Consider the following 17375-nt stretch of genomic DNA (forward strand, 5'->3'; position numbering starts at 1 on the left):
ATTTTGAAATGTATAATGAGGCCAAATATATAACTCTATGAATATTTGAATAATAAGTTCTTATATTCCCTCAAAACTCTTTTCTTTATTATTATTATTATTATTATTATTATTATTATTATTATTATTATTATTATTATTATTATTATTATTATTATTATTATTATTATTATTATAAAACATTTTATGAACCCAAATTTCTAATAAATAAAAATGAAATTTTTTTCTAAACATATCTATGATCTAATTATGAGAAGTGATTAAATAAAGAAAGTGACAGCGAAAAGTGAGAAATTTGCTATTAACTTAGAAACTAAAGATCCCTATATTGATTTTCCAAAATGTATTTTTTTTTTCTGGAAAAAATAGAAAAAATAGCCTGTTTTAATATGATTATAATAATTTGATTCTCTGTAATACTCTCAGAAATAGAAATTTATCCTGTCATGACCCCATTTTCATTTTCACCACCTTCTGGGAAAAAAGTAGCTGAAGAAAGAACTATACACAAAGAAATAAATTTGCAAAGGAAAAGAAGAGTAAAAGGGGAACACATACACATTATAGAAAAGGATTATTATTTTATGTAATATCAAAATTATTATCATCATCATCATCTCCTCAAGTTCTACAACAACTTCAAATGAAGCAAGCATTTTGAAGATACATGCATATTTGGGAGAAGAAAGTTGAATAGAGGAACATGAATTTTAGAGCACAAGATAAATATGTCTAGTGCTCCTATACAAAAACAGCATAAATTATTATAGCACAAAGAAAGTGGTGTTATAGAAGAAAAGGTTTGGTCCTTTACAATTTTTTATTATTTTATTTTATTTTTATATATATTGTATTATTATATTCTCTTTTCTCCTTTGTGTTGCAATTGATTTATGTTAGAGATTTTATTATATATGATGCCTCATCTAATATGAACTCAAAAAAGAAAAATGATGAAGCCAATGAGTTTCTGAGAATGATGAAGGAAATAGCATTTAGTTTAAGCTTACTTTCATTTTTTATTATTTCTTGTTTCAGTTATACATATAATTATTCATGTGTCGTCTTCTTTTATTAATTTAAATTTTTAAAATAAATAATTTTATGATAATTTTATTTTGTAGATTTTTCTTGCCGCCTAATTCAATTTTGCTAATTTTTCATTTTAAATTATTGTTTGGACCTTATATTATTTTTAATTTTTTTTAAGCCTTTGTTTTCTTGCTGTGTATTATTAATCACATACATCATATCTCCCAAAAATTAAAAGAAAAAAAATTATTCCAGATGGTGGATTGTAACAACAATACAAGGAAACACAATGATTCAAGTTCTAACAAAATATTTGTTGGAGGGTTGGCTTGGGAGACTCAAAAGGAGACACTGAGAAGATATTTTGAGCAATTTGGAGATATTATAGAGGCTGTTGTCATAACAGACAAGAACACTGGAAGGTCCAAGGGTTATGGCTTTGTAAGATTAGTTTCTCCTATTTAAAGGGTTTTGCTCAATTTATAATTAGATTTTATATTTTTAAATTTTGTAATTTATTATATTTTATAAATTAATTAAAAAAACAGGTTTTATTAAGAATAAATATTCAAATTGATTTTTCTAAAATTTTGAATCAGACAATTTGATTTTTAATAAATTTTTATTTTTTATAAATTCTCAAAATTATTTTTCTCAGATAAATTGATCCTTTCGTTATTTTAAAAAAAGATTAATTTATTTTATAGTGATATTTTTTAATTTGGACCTAATTATTTTATAATACAATTTGTTACTAATTTGTAACATGCATATTAAAAATGAAATGAATGACCAAATTATTTGACGAGGATAATTTTGAAAAGATTTTTAATAAATAAAAATTTGTTAGAAACCAAATGTCTCATCTAAAATTTTTGGAGACCAATTTGATTTACTCTTTTATTAACTTAAATATTACTAATTAATTGTTTATATTTTACAAACTTTTTTCAACTGATTCTCTCTCATTTAAAATTTTTATGATCCAAGCTCCTACACTATTAAATTTGCTTTTAAAAAAAGTAATTAAATAATACAGGATTTTGATTAATAAAAATATAAATATGTGAAGTATAGAGATCTAATTAAAATATATATATATATATAATATGAAACTTTTAATTATCACAAACTTTTAAACTATGTAAAACTAATTAAAAATTGCCCTAAAGTAGAGGGACTCATTTAACCTTCTATTTTAAATCCTCACATATATCTTCTTTATATGGTATATTTGCTTTACTAATTGATTTCATTTAGCATATGATCATATATATAGTCAACAATTATTATTATTATTATTATTATTATTATTATTATTATTATTATTATTATTATTATTATTATTTGGTAATAATTCTCTGTTTTTGCAATAGGTCACATTCAAGGATCCAGAGGCAGCAAAGAAAGCATGCCAAAATCCATCTCCAATAATTGATGGGAGAAGGGCAAATTGTAATATTGCATCAACTGCTGCAAACAAGAAACACTCACAAACTCCTCAACATGGTCTCAATTTCCTTCCATTCTTTTTTTTTTCCCAACCTTATTTAATTGCTTTTTGTTTCTCTTTTTTCCTTTTCTGTTTTAATTTTGTGAAAAAATAATTGTTTCATTTATTTTTCACAATATTTTAAAAATAAATAACACTTCAAATAAAAACAAGAACAAAAAATCTTACTCTTTCTTTTCAATATAATGATGACATACCTTTCTTTTCTTCATTTTGAGTCCTTTCCATCAGTTTAATCTATTTATCTCATTCTAAGAGGTAATCTATTGCAGCCTTTAACATTGTTTATCATTTATCAATTAAATATTAATTAAATATTTATTATTTAAATTAATTTTCAGGGATATATTACTCTAGTTTGGATAAACAACTTAATTAAGCTCTTTTTGAAAAAATAATTTAAACAATAAATAACTATATTAAAAGTAACTTATAAATAAGTTATTTTATGTTTGGATTTTTGGTTTTAAAAGTGCTTATTTTATAAAAATGTGGTAAAAAGTAATAATATTATGAGAGAAGTTATTTTTTTTTACTTCTCTATAAGCTCATAAATAGCTTTTTAGAAAGTCGCAATTTAGTTTTGAAAATTGCACCTGACATTAATACTACTACTTTTCATAAGTCAAAAGCTCAAAAAAGTTACTTTTAAAGCTTCCCGAACAGCCCTAATAACAATAACAATGAAATTAACTTCTCATCTTCAATTTGATGCAGAAAGGTTTAAACCAGTGGCTGGAATATTGGCTTCCCCTTCTCATCATCATTTTGTTCCTTCATCAACATTTTTCCATCAACCTAATGAACAATTCAGAATTCCTTATCCAACTTATAGGTAACATATAAAAGCACCAGGCAATGTGTACTCTTTTTTTAATATATTATTAATAATAATAATGATTAGTTACAGGTTAATATTTTGCCTTCTTCCTATATTGTCTATATTTTCATTATTAATTTGCCTTTTTTTTTAATATCATCTATTACCAGATATAATGGATACTCACAAGAAACAATGGTCCCTATGGTAAGTATTCATGTGCAAGTGGATGCTTAAATAATAGAAAAAAAATACTAATCTTCTCGAAAAATTTTGCCCAAAATTTCTTTTTCTTTTTCCACTCCTATTTTTTCATATTTTTTACTCTAATATTTTATAATATATTGACATGCATGTGACTAGTTTGGTTTATGATTTAAGATTTAAAAGAAAATTTTAATTTTGATGCATTGTCGATATAAAATAATTTTACACGTATATCTAATTTTTATATCGTCATATCAACAAAAATAACTATTTTTTATATTGATCACGTGAATAATCATTCAAAAGAACGAATGTAATTGAATGATTGTGTAAAATATTTTACATTATCAGTCCATAAAAAAAAACCTTAAAAAAATAAAAATTATTATTACATAATATAAATTTAAATTACAATTCTTTATTTCATGGTGCATATTATTGACTATGCCTTATATATAGTGGGCAGATTTATTTCTTTTGATTTTTTTTTTTTTTTTTTTTTTGGTTTCAGAATTGTTATGCTATCTATGGAGGTCAACAATTCTCACCTTACTACCCTTCCAATAATGGGGCAATAGGGCCATTAGGGTTTATCCCTAATATTTACCCTTTGAATGCTCAATATGCACATAGATATCATAGTCATCAAGGTCATGGTTTTAGGGTTCAATATCCACAAATGATGCAAATTCCAGTTTTACCCCCTAGAAGACCATATGGCTCACCTGGTATCTTGACTTTTCCTCCTTCAATGCCACCACCACCAATTACTAATTCAGGTGAAAAAATATTTTGATCTTTTATGTGTATATTATGATTATTATTTTTTTAAATTTCTGTAATAAAAAATAAAATTGATTTTGAATTTTAATATTGAAAATTTTGAAATATCTTGCTTTAATAATTGACATTGGCTATTTCTATTATTAAATGTAACAGTGACAAGAACTGCTACTAAAAAAACAGAAGTGGCAACAAGAAAAGGTGCAAGTGCTTCAAGACCCAAAAGAACTTCTTCTATCTAAAATTCATCAACTTAATCTCCATATGGATAGAGAAATTATGTGTTGAAAATAATGATGAAGATGAGAGAAGGGTTCAAGGACAAGAAATTAAAGGGTTGATAATAGTGATATATACTTGAATACTTGGTGATATGATTCATCAAAAAAGAGGAGGGACATAGATTATTATTATTATCAGCAACATATATATCAATCAAGGGAATGATTCCAAGAATGATTCAACTTGGAAGAGTTAATTGCTCAAGGAATAGAAAAATGTACATTATTTTATATGAGAATTAATATTGTAATGTTGTGCATGCCACTAACTGACCTTATCCCAATAATACCCAATAATTAATGGATAATTTCAAATTGTTAATTACTAAAAGTTATTATAAAGGGGTAAGTATAGTAGCATCCAATGATACATATATAGTCCTACTTTTTGACAAAAAAATAATTAAAATATGTGAAGATTATATGATGGATAAACGCCGCTAATTGATTTGAAATTAATAAAATTAAACTACTTTTATCAAATATACAGAAAAACCAAAAATGGAAGGAGGAGTATATATAATTCATCAAACTCAGGCTATATATATAGAGTAGGAATTTTTTCCTCATTATATGAAGGAGAATTTTTTCCTCATATATCCTTGTTGATGTTCTTATAAATTATGGAGCTGCAACATTCTCCTTTGCTTGTGGAGCAATTTCTTCTCCATCAATTCCAGGTTCATTGCCAGGAACTCCCAAACTTAAAAGTACTTCCTCCCACTTCTTAGCAGGACCCTAAAAATCCCAAATAAATAAATAAATAAATAAAATAAAATGAAATATCATGTCCAGGTAAAAAATATAGCTTGGATTGTCTCTAATAAAAGCAATATTTATAATTTCAAAAGAAAATAGAATATCTCAAATTTAGACGTGCTCTTTTATAAAAGTAGATACTAGATAGAGCTCTAATTGAACAAGCGAAACCAATATAGGTTGACGTTGGTTTGGTCTTGTTCTATTGCGAGTGTACATTTAAATATGACCATGTTAAATTCGTATTATTTATATATATAGATGAGTTAAAATCCATTTTGGCCCCAAATTTTTGACCGGCTTTAATTTCGACCCTCAAATTTATAGTTATCCAATTAACACCCTCAAATATTAGATTGTATCCCAGGTTTACCCTGTAGCTATCTCCATTAATGGAGATCTGATGCGGCACGTTAAGTTGACAAAGTGTGTATTCACGTGGCACCCAACTTGCCAGAATGGATGTTGTGATGAGTGAATGACGTGGCAAAAGTTGAATGAACTCAATTTCTCCAGCAAAGTCTAGAGGGTTGCAAATTGAGTTTATTCAACTTTTGTCACATTATTCACTCATCACACATCCATTCTAGCAAGGCCACGTGGATATACACTCTGTCAACTTAACGTGCCACATCAGATCTCCGTTAACGGAGATAGCTACGGGGCAAGCGTGGAGCACAATCCAATATTTGAGAGTGTTAATTGGGTAATTATAAATTTGGGGGTCGAAATTGAAGCCGATCGAAAATTTCAGATGCTAAAATGGGTTTCAACTCAGAGATAGATGCTTTATTTTGGTTATTATTTTGATTAGTCACCTTCCATGAAAGATCTTGAGCCATGCAATTCTTGATCATTTCTGTAAAAGCTCCAGTCCCATACACCGCAAGAGCCCTTTTAACGGTCTTGGCAATTGCATCTACATCCGAAGGATCCACAGCTTCACACTAAAACAAAGCACTCAAAATTTATCAGAGGAATATTAGGAAACCAATATTTTTTAGACAATATCAGTTAATTTTTTTAAAATTATTTTGTTTATATTTTAAATTCTAGATCCTAAACTATAAATCTTTAATCTTAAATATTAAATTATAAATCCTAAATCTTCCAAAAGATAAAAATTTTAGAATTAAAAAAAATTAACTAATGTTAAATAACTAAAAATTAATTTCCTATATTTTCTTTAATAATAATAATAATAATAATAATAATAATAATAGTTTGTGCTAGTACTCAAGGACTTGTAATTTAGTCTTCTATTTAAAATTTTGTGAAGGAAAAATATGGAAAAAAATATTTTATTGTTTTCACTTTTTTTCCATGAAATTCTATAAATAATACTGAGAGTAACAGACTCTAAAATTACACTTAGAAACTAATTCATTGGATAGAAAAAAAGAAGATAAGAAACAAAAATAACATAGAGAAGTTATATATGTTTCTGTCCATGTATGTTGCATTGTCTAGAGGCCAGTTTTTTATATAGACTGAAAATTAGGAACAAAATGCACCTTATTAAATTGTGAAAACAATAAAGTTCTGTCTTTTATTTTCATCTCGTATTTTTATTTATTTTTTTCTTCATAAAATTCTGAAAACTGAAAATACAAACTACATGCATCTTAAATTTCCTATCCTAAGATATTGTCTCTAAGTCTAAATACCTGTGTCTCTGCTACCAAATGCAACCAAAGCTAGCATGGGAAATTTTCACATTATGAAATGATAAAAGGTGTTACCTCAACATTGAAGGGACCCATCTGAAATCCTGTGAAACCTTCTTGAACTGTGTCAACTAATCCACCAGTTGAGGCAACAATAGGTACCTAGCATATAATGAAAAATAATACAAAGTTTAAGAAATATATATATATATATATATATTACCTTAATGATTGGATTAATAATAAATATCATAGCAAGTAAAATTTAATTTAATCATACAGTTCCATAGCGCATAGCTTGTAGTTGAATAAGACCACAAGGCTCAAATCTGCTAGGAACCAATAGAAAATCAGCACCAGCAATGATCATATGAGCTAAAGGAACATTGAATTTTGCAACTCCTCTGGCCTTGTCTGGGTATAATGTTTCAAGTTGTTGAAGCTGTTTCTCCATTTGTTTCTTTCCTGTTCCCTAATAAGGCAATATAGGAATAACACTAATACACCATACGGATACGGAGATACGGTAATATTACAAGATATAATACGATTTTTTGTATAGCATATAAAGTTAAAGAAGTAATTATAGGGTGTTTATTATTCACATGAAGATATCTTTATACGAAGATAAAAGTTAAGATGTTGATACATGTTATGTTAAGCAGTTTAGTCAAACATGTCAAAACTATTTAATAATTTTTAGCTATCATCTTTATATGAAAATATTTTTACGTGAATAATAAAATCAAAACTTATTCAAGTACAAAATTTTTTAAAGTTAGCATGAAAAACAATCTAAAGGGTAAAAGCGTTTTTGATTTGTGTCAAAACTATCCCTGAAAATTTTTTATTTTGTCCCTAACATTTTACATTGAGGTAACATCTAGGGACGTTTTTGACACAAATCGAAGACGTTTAGGACAAAATTAAATGCAACTAAACATTAAGAGTATTTTAACAAAAATTCATAAATATTAAGGAGAAAAAATATAGTTTACCCTAATCAGAAGTATCAATGAAAAAGGGTTGCATATTATGTCACATTGATTTTTTTTTAAATAAAAAATAAGAAAAGAAAAGAACTTACAAGGGCTACTATCTGAACATTCTCCTCAATCAATTGGGGAATAGCAGCTACAAGAATATCAGAACCTTTTTGTTCTTCAAGCCTACCAATGAATCCAATGAGAGGAATGTTTCTATCTATTGGCAATCCAACTTCAGCTTGGAGAGCTTCTTTCAAAATATATTTTGCTTCCAACACCTAAATTACAAGACTTTGTAAAGGATTTTTCATATCTTTAGACAATCTTCTTATGATCCATACATAACAGAGTTTAAACACAACTATTTCCAGTTATTACCGTTGAAGTGTCGTATCGGACAGCAATATATTTATCGGTGGACGGATTCCACTCCTGCACATCCATGCCATTGACAATTCCAATGATGCCGGTTCGGCGAAGGATGTTGTCCAATTCAACTCCTTTGTCAGGACCTGAGACTAGTTCTTTAGCATAGTATGGACTAACAGTTAACACCATGGATGATTCTATGATTGCAGCTTTCATCCAATTAATTTTCCTTCCTATTACTGGTTTAACATGTCTGCATGATTAGATCAATATAAGTAGTTAGAATTTGTAATTGGATACAATGGTAACAACTCATAACTATTGAAAATCACTAAGGTTTTGACAGGTATTATGTTAAGTAATTTAGTCAAATATATGAAACTATTTAACGATTTTCAATTATGATCTTTACATGAAAACATTTTCGACTAATTACCAATATTAATCATACCCATCAATGAAGTCAAATGAGCTTTTAAATTGGTCAGGGAGATTGAGAAGCGAGAAGTCTTCGAATGCGAATCTTCCTTGGTAAGCAATGTTGTGGATACAAAAAATGACCTGATAAATTGTAGCATTCACTGAAAATGAGTTGATTATCAATGCATAATTAAGTATTAAGTAACTAATTAACCAATGTTATTTAGACCTTACTTTTGCATTCTTATAGATGCCTCTTGATTGGTACATGGATTTCAGGTAGCAAGCGAGAAGGGCCGTGTGCCAATCATTGGCGATAAAAATGACATCTTCGCCTACGTAAAATATAAAATAAAATAAAACAAAACATCATAATTAAGGATCTTATGCTGATTGATTAAGAACTTAATTCTTACCATATGGCCCAGAAAAGTATTTATTGCTCTTAAGATTCAGAACCCTTGGTGCTTCCAATGCTGCCTACAACATTGAAAATATGGGAAAAGTAGGAACATAAATTAAACTAAGACATTTGAATTCAGATTTAGATACAGAGACATTAGATTAATGTAAGATCTTTCATGTAAGGTAGCCTTGTTACACTTATAAACTGCTTATAACTGATAAAAATTGAGACAAAGAGTAGATTTTCCATGGCGAATAATGTGTATCTTTTTTTAAACCATCAATCTCATCCCAAATTAAAAGTATGTAGGATAAAGTTTAATAATGTTAATTTCGTCCCTAACGTTTTAAAACAGGTGACAGATTAGTCCTTTCATACAAATATCCATACATTTTGCGACGAAATTATGACTTTCAAATCTGAACGGACCCTTAATCTATAGTGTTTATTTTTTTGTCAGAAAAGAGATATAGAAGTACCTGGCAGAACAAGCTAAAACGTAGTTCATTGTCTTGGTAATCTTCCCCTGCATAAGGTCCATAAACTTTGGTTCCGGTTTTGCCCCAAACCTTCAAATTTAGTCCTTAATAAGTTCTTGAATTTCCCAACATATTCAGAGCAGAGTATAAGGGAAAAAAAAATCAAGGAATATTTTCCAACCTTCTCAAGAAACATAGGGTGATCGACGAAGACACGATCAACTCCTCTTTTATAGCAATGGAAGAACCGAACCTTTTCTGTTCTGTCTCCTACTTTTACCTGTAATAAGAAAAATCATAATGCATTTAGACATAGAAAGAACACAAACTTGGTGAAAAACATGATTCTTCATCATATTTTCAATTCTAGGATTATACCTCAACTTGAATACTTGTATCCCATGCATCTTTGTACTGATCATATCGCGGCGTGATTGTCATAACTCGATGTCCATTAGCCTAGACAAGGATTAATTAGAGGTAGTCTTGCACTCATTGAACCCCAAACATGCCAATCAGTGCAAAAAGCTAATGTTATAGGAAAGAATTAAAGCTTTTACTTTGGTTATTGACTTTGTAATCACGATTCATCTTAATCCTTGAATATTTCCAAATGAGATTCGTCTCGTCATTATAGATCAGTTGATGTATCACGTTAAATAACATGGTCAGACCACATGTCATTTCACGTGACACATCAATGAAGTATAATAATAAGACTACAATGACCTACAGAACATAATTCAAGTGACTAAAAACAAGAAGCTTACTGCCAATGCTGGTGGCAGACCTCCGATTACATCGCCTAAGCCGCCGGTTTTGCTCCAAGGAGCAACCTCAGTTCCCACAAAGATCAAAGTCATTCCACATATGATAACACCTTTAGGCTTACCTCTCTTGCTTTGAAGTCCCATCCTCTTTGATTTTGCTGCACTAACTTTAATTTGGGTTCTGTTCAGAATCTCATCCACTTGGTTCAAGACTCTTAGTCCATTATGATTGTTGGTGTGCTTTAGTTCCATGGGTGACACTTTAGACTCACATGAGAAAATTGGTCCATGGGAAACATATGATGAACTTCTTGAGACTAAGTTGCTTGAAGCAGTCATCATTGTTGCCATCTTTAATTCCTTTGATTCTCAAGAATCTGAAGGACATCAAAGATTCCATCAAAATTAGAATGAGTATCAAAAAGACGAGCCAACCCGTGTACGCTTGACTAAAAACCTTTTAACTCGCGAGTTATATGAGCCAAGCCAAATTGACCTCCTTCTAAACGAGTTGTGATTTTAGTGGCTCAACTCGTCCATTTTTACGAGCAATCCGAGCCGACTGCTTGTTTTGAGGGCTCTAAGCTGCGTTTGTTTATAGAGACAAGCACTGAGACAGGGACACAGAGACACAAAATCGTGTTTGATAGAGGAAACATGGAAAGAGACATTGTATCCAGAGAGACTGAATTCAGTGTATTTTGTGTCCATTCTAATAAGAATGACACGAAGACACTAACAATGACACAATTTATTTTTCATTTTTTCTTTTATTATTCTTGTTAATTTTTCATAATTATATTTTTTATTATTATATTTTTTATTTTTTCTTTTGTGTCCACTCTAAGAATAAATTGGATTTTTATAATTTTGTGTTTCTGTCTTTTATGTCTTGTTCTCAGTGTCTTGTCTTGTCATGTTCTCATAAACAAACGCAACCTAAGAAACATTCACCATCATAGTCACTCATTTTGAGTTGTAACATTTTCATGTTGTATGACAAATTAAGACTCAGGTCAAAAATGCTTATTAAAACACACATTCAATGCTAATCATTACATGTAAATATTTCTAATCATTACATGCAAACAATGCTAGCCATCATCCCAAAATCTCAACACTATTTCATTATCTCTGAACTCAAATTACTGTGTACTACTAAATCTTCACTAAGTTGTCATGATTTCAAAGTTCTTAGCTATTAGATATTCAAGAATGGAAGCTAATTGAGGAACCATTTGTTCCTCATAAAACTCTGTTCAATTGAATGAACATTGCCCATTAACAGAACTTGAACATATAATAATACTCAAACATGGAATTGGAAGTTAGCACTAACCAGAATATGAAGCACAAAGAGAATTTGAGGGAAGCAGAAGATAGAGGTAGTTGAACTCAGCTTCAAGGACTAACCTGAAGTTTCCACCATTAACGCAGAACAATTATTAATTAATATTATATTGTATATTTTATTGCTTCTAAACGATTCACATGAGGCTGCAACATTATTTATAGTGTACTTCTTAGTACAGTAACATGCTTCTATATTCCACGTGGCAACCTTAGAATAATTGTGGTGTACTACATTGCTTTTGACGCCTCAAATATTACTAGAGGCTTAAATCATTTTGAAAAAAAAAAAGAAAAAAATTGGGGATGTTTCTAATTTTAGGGACCAATGAATAAAAATTGGAATATGCCCTCGTGTAGAGTAAGGTCAATTTTTCGTTTTGGGCTTTTTCTCTGTTTTGATAGCAACATTTTTCGGCTAATTTTTTTGGTAATGGATTGGAGAGGTGTATAATGTATAATTATGGAGAATTGGTGTATTTTTTATGGATATGGAAATAATTATTTTTTTTAATTAGAAATTATAAATCAGAGATTTAAATTTGGGTAAGGGTAGAAAACTGAGGGTCAGATTTTGGGTAGAGTAAAAAATTGAGTCTCGATTTTTGGGTAGAGATAGAAATTTGAGGATAAATTTTGAGTAAAAAAAAAAACATTCAAAATTTCCAAATCGAAGAGTCCGATTTGCATGTTTCAAAAATTTTTTAATGTTAAAGCACAAATTTAAAGGTTAAATTTGTAAAAAAAAAAAATTTAAAAATTAAAAATCACAAAAATATGCTAACTATCCACGTTATTTTTACCAACTACACTCCAATACAAAAAATAAAAAGCGACATTTTTCATTGGAAGTTTCTCTAATTATTTTTACTTTTTTAATTGTTATTCAACTGCTCGTATACTTGTCTGTCTGTGATTTTTTTAAACACAAATACAGAGACAAATACATGAAGTAAAATTATAAAAATGGGACCGAGGTAAGAAAAAATAAAATAATAATGTTATAATATACATCACTTTTGGTTAAGTAATTTTTTTTCTGCCATGATATTTTTTAACTTGCTAGATCAATTACTTATTTGTCACAAATTAAAATTTTATTTAAAAATTTGTAGTTAATTATTAAATTACTACATGTATAAAATAAAATTTAAATTTTTTATATTTATTTAAACAAATAAGTACAGTAACCCAGATGAGTTGGTTTTTCGGTTAAGTGTTTTTGATAGAGCTAGATAGATGTAGCATGTTATGAATGGTGATAATAGATAGAACTTAGAAGCACAAAAGAGGTAAGTTGGGTGGATAAGTTTGAAAAACTTTGGTTTTCCACAACAACTTGGTGGAGACATATCCATCTATGTATACCCAAAGCACCCAAATGTAACAGAATGGACTGGTCCCTAACTCAAACTGAAGAACTTGTTGGTAGCGTTTGTTTTGAGGTATTGAGACAGAGATTGAGAGACTGAGATTCAGTATCGTGTTTGTTAGTTCAGAGACTGGTACTAAAATTTCTGTTTCTGTCTCTAAAATTTCAGTATTTCAGTACCTCCAAAAAATAGGGACGCAGGGGACTGAAATTTTTAGAGATGGAGACTGAAACTTTAATAACATTTTATACCTAAAATACTTTCATTTCAATTAATTAATTCCAATTTTATCCTTTGTGCAAATTAAATTAGAGTTCTATTCTTGTTTCAATTCCTGTCTCCCATTTTGCACCAAACAGAATACTGAGATTTATTTCAATCACTGTCTCTTAGTCTCAGTCTTTCCGTCTCTGTCTCTCCACTAAATGCTACCGTTAAGTTTATGGTCCAAAAAATAAAATATTCTAATGACCAAAATAAAGAAAAAGATAATAAATGAAGTTGAATTGATCTAGTAGTTAATTCATTTATCTACTTAAATAAAGGGCAAAAAATAGAAATAAGCCAATAGGGGGGAATTTACACAAATCAGCCAAACTGAAAATTGCTTCACGAATGAGCCAAAGCACATTACTATATAATTCGAACTAGCATAGTTCGAACTACAATAACACATAATTCGAACCGAGTAAGCTCGAATTGCTTAGAAAAAATTCACACTAATTCGAACCAAGATGGTTCGAACTAAAAACACACATAATTCGAACTAGGTGAGTTCGAATTATACAAGGAGAAGCTTCCCAAAGTAATTCGAACCATGTTGGTTCGAATTACACAAACCATATTTCGAACTAGGCTGGTTCGAATTAGTGAGCACCAGACCTGTATATATATGGTTGTAAACGTGAGTTGCTCTCATTAGAGGGTGTAAGATGGCTAGTGAGGAGAGTTTCGTAGTGTTGGTTCACCACAAAGGATCGATTAAGAGGAAAACTCGTTCCGGTGTGAAGTTCACCGATAAGGATCCTCTCTGTATTATCGTGAGGCCTACGACGAGCTATGATGACCTTGTTAGGTCTGTACTGATGAAACTTGGTCTGGAAGGTGCGAAGCGGGTTAAGAAATTTTTCTATCGCATTCCAATCACGGTGCTCCAGGAAACCGTGAAGTATGATTGTTTCACGATCGGGAGTGATGAGGACTTGCAAGTCATGTTTCATTGTCGCCGGCAGTTTCTGGAAGTGAGGACACCAGAACTGTTGGCAAAGTTGGTTGATGTGGTATCCAGCTCAGGGGATTCGAACCGGAATACCACCACTTTAGCCACAGCAGCCAGTTCTAGCTCCAGACCTGTCGTTGCTTCTTCGTCCGTCCCTGCGTACGAGCCACCGGTCCAACCTGTCGCCTCCCCTTCTTTCGCTGTTGATCTCAATGGCAGCGTAGGCGACGAGGTCAGAACAGGAGAATTTCTGCCGACCTCTTTACAGTGCGCTGCACCGCTTGGGGTTGGAGATGGATTGTTGGGTGATGCAGAGGACGATGACGTCAAGTCGGATATGATTGATGATGACAGTGACGATGATATTGGAGCGAGTAAGCCTGCCGGGGCGGGAGGTAGTTCTAGCTCTGGCACACAGCAGTATCTACCACATTTTTCCTCTTTGGACTTGGATGCCATGAGGCAGGAGGGGGTTTCTGGGCAGCCTGTTGGATTTGGAGCTAGAGATGCGGAAGGGACTGCTAGTCTGACAGAGTTCCAGGTTGGTCAGTAATTTCAGGATAAAGATGAGGCCCTGTTAAGTGTGAAGACTTACAGCATCCGCCGAGGGATACAGTACAAGGTAGTGGAGTCTGACTATCGCCGGTATGTGGGCAAGTGTTCTAAGTTTGGGAATGGGTGCACATGGTTGATTCGGCTGAGTCTCCGGCAGCGCAAGGGCATTTGGGAGGTCAAACGGTACAATGGACCTCATACCTGTCTTGCCACCTCCATCTCGAGCGACCACAGGAGTTTGGATTATCATGTGATATCGGCGTTCATTATGCCAATGGTTAGGGCTGATGCATCCGTCAGCATCAAGGTGCTCCTAAATGCCACTCTATGATGGCAAAGTATATCAGTGACGTCACAGACCGCCACAACGCCGTATGCCGAGGCTCCAAAGCCTCTGGATGCACAACCTGAAGTACCTCGGGGCTACTATACGGCATCCAGATAAACTGCACAGAGAACTCAACATTGTCAGGCCAACTCATGCACCCAATTCATAAAGTTTGGTTAACTAAATAAACTTAGGCAGTAGCGTACTCACCTCCCTGTCCTGTAACATGTCTATCATCAGCCTCCACATCTGCACTCTAGGACCCTTCTCGCTACCGAAAGGGTTGTAACCTGACCACCTGCATCTCACATGTGTCTTATGGCTAATTAAATGTGTGAGAGATTTGTAATACATTATTAATAAACATGGAATTAGCTATGTTAAATTGAAATAGAGAAGCCAGAATAAAGTACCTCGAGGCCAACGGCCAGCTGAACGTGTCATACCCTGCAGGCCTAAACCTAGGAAAGCGCCAGAAGATCCAGGACTGAAGTAGCTATAGTGGGCCCGCTAACTTGACCACATGTCTGTTCGCCACTCGGCACATACACCAGTACAACCATGCCAGTGCTGCAGACCCCCAGCTGTAGGTACCCATCTCATCAAGCCTACCTACGTAGGGAAGCCATCTGATGTGAATGCGGTTACCGGACTTGTCGGCAAACAGCTGCGTGCCTAACAACATCATGATGTAGGCACGAGCAAATCGCCGCACAGTCTCCTCATCGGCTCCCTCGGGGCACTCTCCAAAAGTCTCCTGGAACCAGCTGCAGTTTACTGCGTACTTCTGAACCTGGCTCGGAGGAGGAATCACTCCAAGCAACTCCTGGAACCACACCCAAGCTGGACGGCCACCCTGGATGTATATCTGGAAATCTGAAAGGCAGTCGCTGACATAACGCCTGTCCACTGGCAACCCCAACTGGTATGCCACGTCCTGAAGTGTGATCGTGCACTCTTCGAACGGCATATGGAAGGTGTGCGTCTCCGGACGCCAGCGCTCGACGAAGGCACTGACAAGGGCCTCATCTAACCAGAACTATCTATCGTTCAGCCTCGCAAGATGGTATAATCCGGCCATCTGCAAGTACGGAACGTATCTCTCATCGAGTCGCATGCCCTGCTGCCGCCGCATGCTCCTGATGCATCGCTGTGGCTGCGCATTACATGCACCACATTATTAGAACCAACTTGATAACCAATGACAAAAATAACCAATATATCAAACCACTAAAGGAAACCGCTAACAGAATCTACATGCAAAACCAATATATCAAACCACTCTGAAAACCACATGCTCAAACTGCTAACATAAACCACAAAGAAATCCACTTATGTCAAACACATGCAAAACCACTATCACGAACCGCTTACAAAAGCACATGGTCAACCACTTCCAATACCACCAAAATAAACCGCCAAAGTAAATCATCAACAAAACCGCATACAAAAGTACTAACAAAACCAATACTAAAAACACCTTACCTAAACCGCCAACAAAAGCACATGAATAAACCACTATTATAAACCGCATAAAAATACATTAACGAAAACCACATGCAAAACAACTATCATAAACCACACAACTAAACCACTAACATAAAACCACTAACATAAAACAACTAACATAAACCACTAACATAAAACAACTAACATAAACCACCAACTAAATCACCAACTAACCCGCATGCAAAACCTCTCAACTAAACCACTTGCAATACCACTACGATTAACCGCTAACATAAACCGCCACTAAAATCGCATGCAAAACCACTAACTCGGATATACCGCTAGCACGAAGTTTTTTATGTACTAACCTCGTCGTTGATGACCCCGCCTATATGAGCAACTCCGTCCAACCAATATAACCTTGTCGGATCATCCCCCATTGGCTGAGTATTCCGTTCAAGTCTTTGTCGGATCGAACCCGGGTCGTTTTCTCTGGGATTTAGTGGGGTATGAGGATGGAAAAGTGATTCGAGTGGGGCTGATTCGAACTCCTTTTATAGCTGCAAAACGTGTAATTCGAACCAGCCCAGTTCGAATTACTACTCGACG

The 17375-nt window shown here is 32.5% G+C and overlaps 3 protein-coding genes across 4 annotated transcripts; 1 reads left to right on the forward strand and 2 right to left on the reverse strand.

Annotated features, from left to right (window-relative positions):
* The first annotated feature begins 403 nt into the window (after positions 1-403).
* Positions 404-4958, forward strand: LOC112729575 (uncharacterized). The gene is made up of 7 exons (XM_072210125.1): positions 404-800; positions 1288-1473; positions 2409-2541; positions 3263-3380; positions 3536-3572; positions 4084-4351; positions 4512-4958. The coding sequence occupies exons 2-7, from the start codon at positions 1288-1290 to the stop codon at positions 4595-4597; spliced, it is 828 nt and encodes a 275-aa protein (XP_072066226.1). The 5' UTR covers positions 404-800; the 3' UTR covers positions 4598-4958.
* Positions 4959-5063: 105 nt separating this feature from the next.
* LOC112726593 (granule-bound starch synthase 1, chloroplastic/amyloplastic) lies at positions 5064-12156 on the reverse strand. Of its 2 annotated transcripts, none has more exons than XM_025776035.3 (14): positions 11832-12156; positions 10493-10869; positions 10101-10181; positions 9904-10002; positions 9723-9812; positions 9254-9317; positions 9072-9172; positions 8869-8978; positions 8427-8670; positions 8150-8326; positions 7343-7534; positions 7138-7224; positions 6214-6342; positions 5064-5374 (listed from the first exon to the last, which is right to left on the reverse strand). In XM_025776035.3, the coding sequence occupies exons 2-14, from the start codon at positions 10841-10843 to the stop codon at positions 5258-5260; spliced, it is 1842 nt and encodes a 613-aa protein (XP_025631820.1). In that variant the 5' UTR covers positions 10844-10869; positions 11832-12156; the 3' UTR covers positions 5064-5257. The 2 variants fall into 2 exon arrangements, with proteins under 2 accessions (XP_025631820.1, XP_025631821.1); XM_025776036.3 differs by having other exon boundaries at positions 11906-12025.
* Positions 12157-15291: 3135 nt separating this feature from the next.
* Positions 15292-16287, reverse strand: LOC140176593 (protein MAIN-LIKE 1-like). Its single transcript, XM_072208116.1, has 5 exons — positions 16156-16287; positions 15966-16110; positions 15833-15929; positions 15528-15615; positions 15292-15435 (listed from the first exon to the last, which is right to left on the reverse strand). The coding sequence occupies exons 1-5, from the start codon at positions 16285-16287 to the stop codon at positions 15292-15294; spliced, it is 606 nt and encodes a 201-aa protein (XP_072064217.1).
* Positions 16288-17375: the final 1088 nt, after the last annotated feature.

Source organism: Arachis hypogaea, chromosome 12 (assembly GCF_003086295.3).
Source record: "Arachis hypogaea cultivar Tifrunner chromosome 12, arahy.Tifrunner.gnm2.J5K5, whole genome shotgun sequence".
Lineage (NCBI taxonomy): Eukaryota > Viridiplantae > Streptophyta > Magnoliopsida > Fabales > Fabaceae > Arachis > Arachis hypogaea.

Coding starts and splice junctions, on each gene's coding strand:
- LOC112729575 (XM_072210125.1), top strand. CDS start 1,288: ATGGTGGATTGTAACAACAATACAAGGAAACACAATGATTCAAGTTCT. Junction 1,474..2,408: donor GGTCCAAGGGTTATGGCTTT/GTAAGATTAGTT, acceptor TTTTTGCAATAG/GTCACATTCAAGGATCCAGA. Junction 4,352..4,511: donor ACCACCAATTACTAATTCAG/GTGAAAAAATAT, acceptor TAAATGTAACAG/TGACAAGAACTGCTACTAAA.
- LOC112726593 (XM_025776035.3), bottom strand. CDS start 10,843: ATGGCAACAATGATGACTGCTTCAAGCAACTTAGTCTCAAGAAGTTCA. Junction 9,318..9,722: donor GTTTTAGCTTGTTCTGCCAG/GTACTTCTATAT, acceptor TCAATGTTGTAG/GCAGCATTGGAAGCACCAAG. Junction 8,979..9,071: donor GCATCTATAAGAATGCAAAA/GTAAGGTCTAAA, acceptor ACAATTTATCAG/GTCATTTTTTGTATCCACAA.
- LOC140176593 (XM_072208116.1), bottom strand. CDS start 16,287: ATGCCGTTCGAAGAGTGCACGATCACACTTCAGGACGTGGCATACCAG. Junction 15,930..15,965: donor GCTGTTTGCCGACAAGTCCG/GTAACCGCATTC, acceptor TTCCCTACGTAG/GTAGGCTTGATGAGATGGGT. Junction 15,436..15,527: donor ACATGTTACAGGACAGGGAG/GTGAGTACGCTA, acceptor TTCTCTGTGCAG/TTTATCTGGATGCCGTATAG.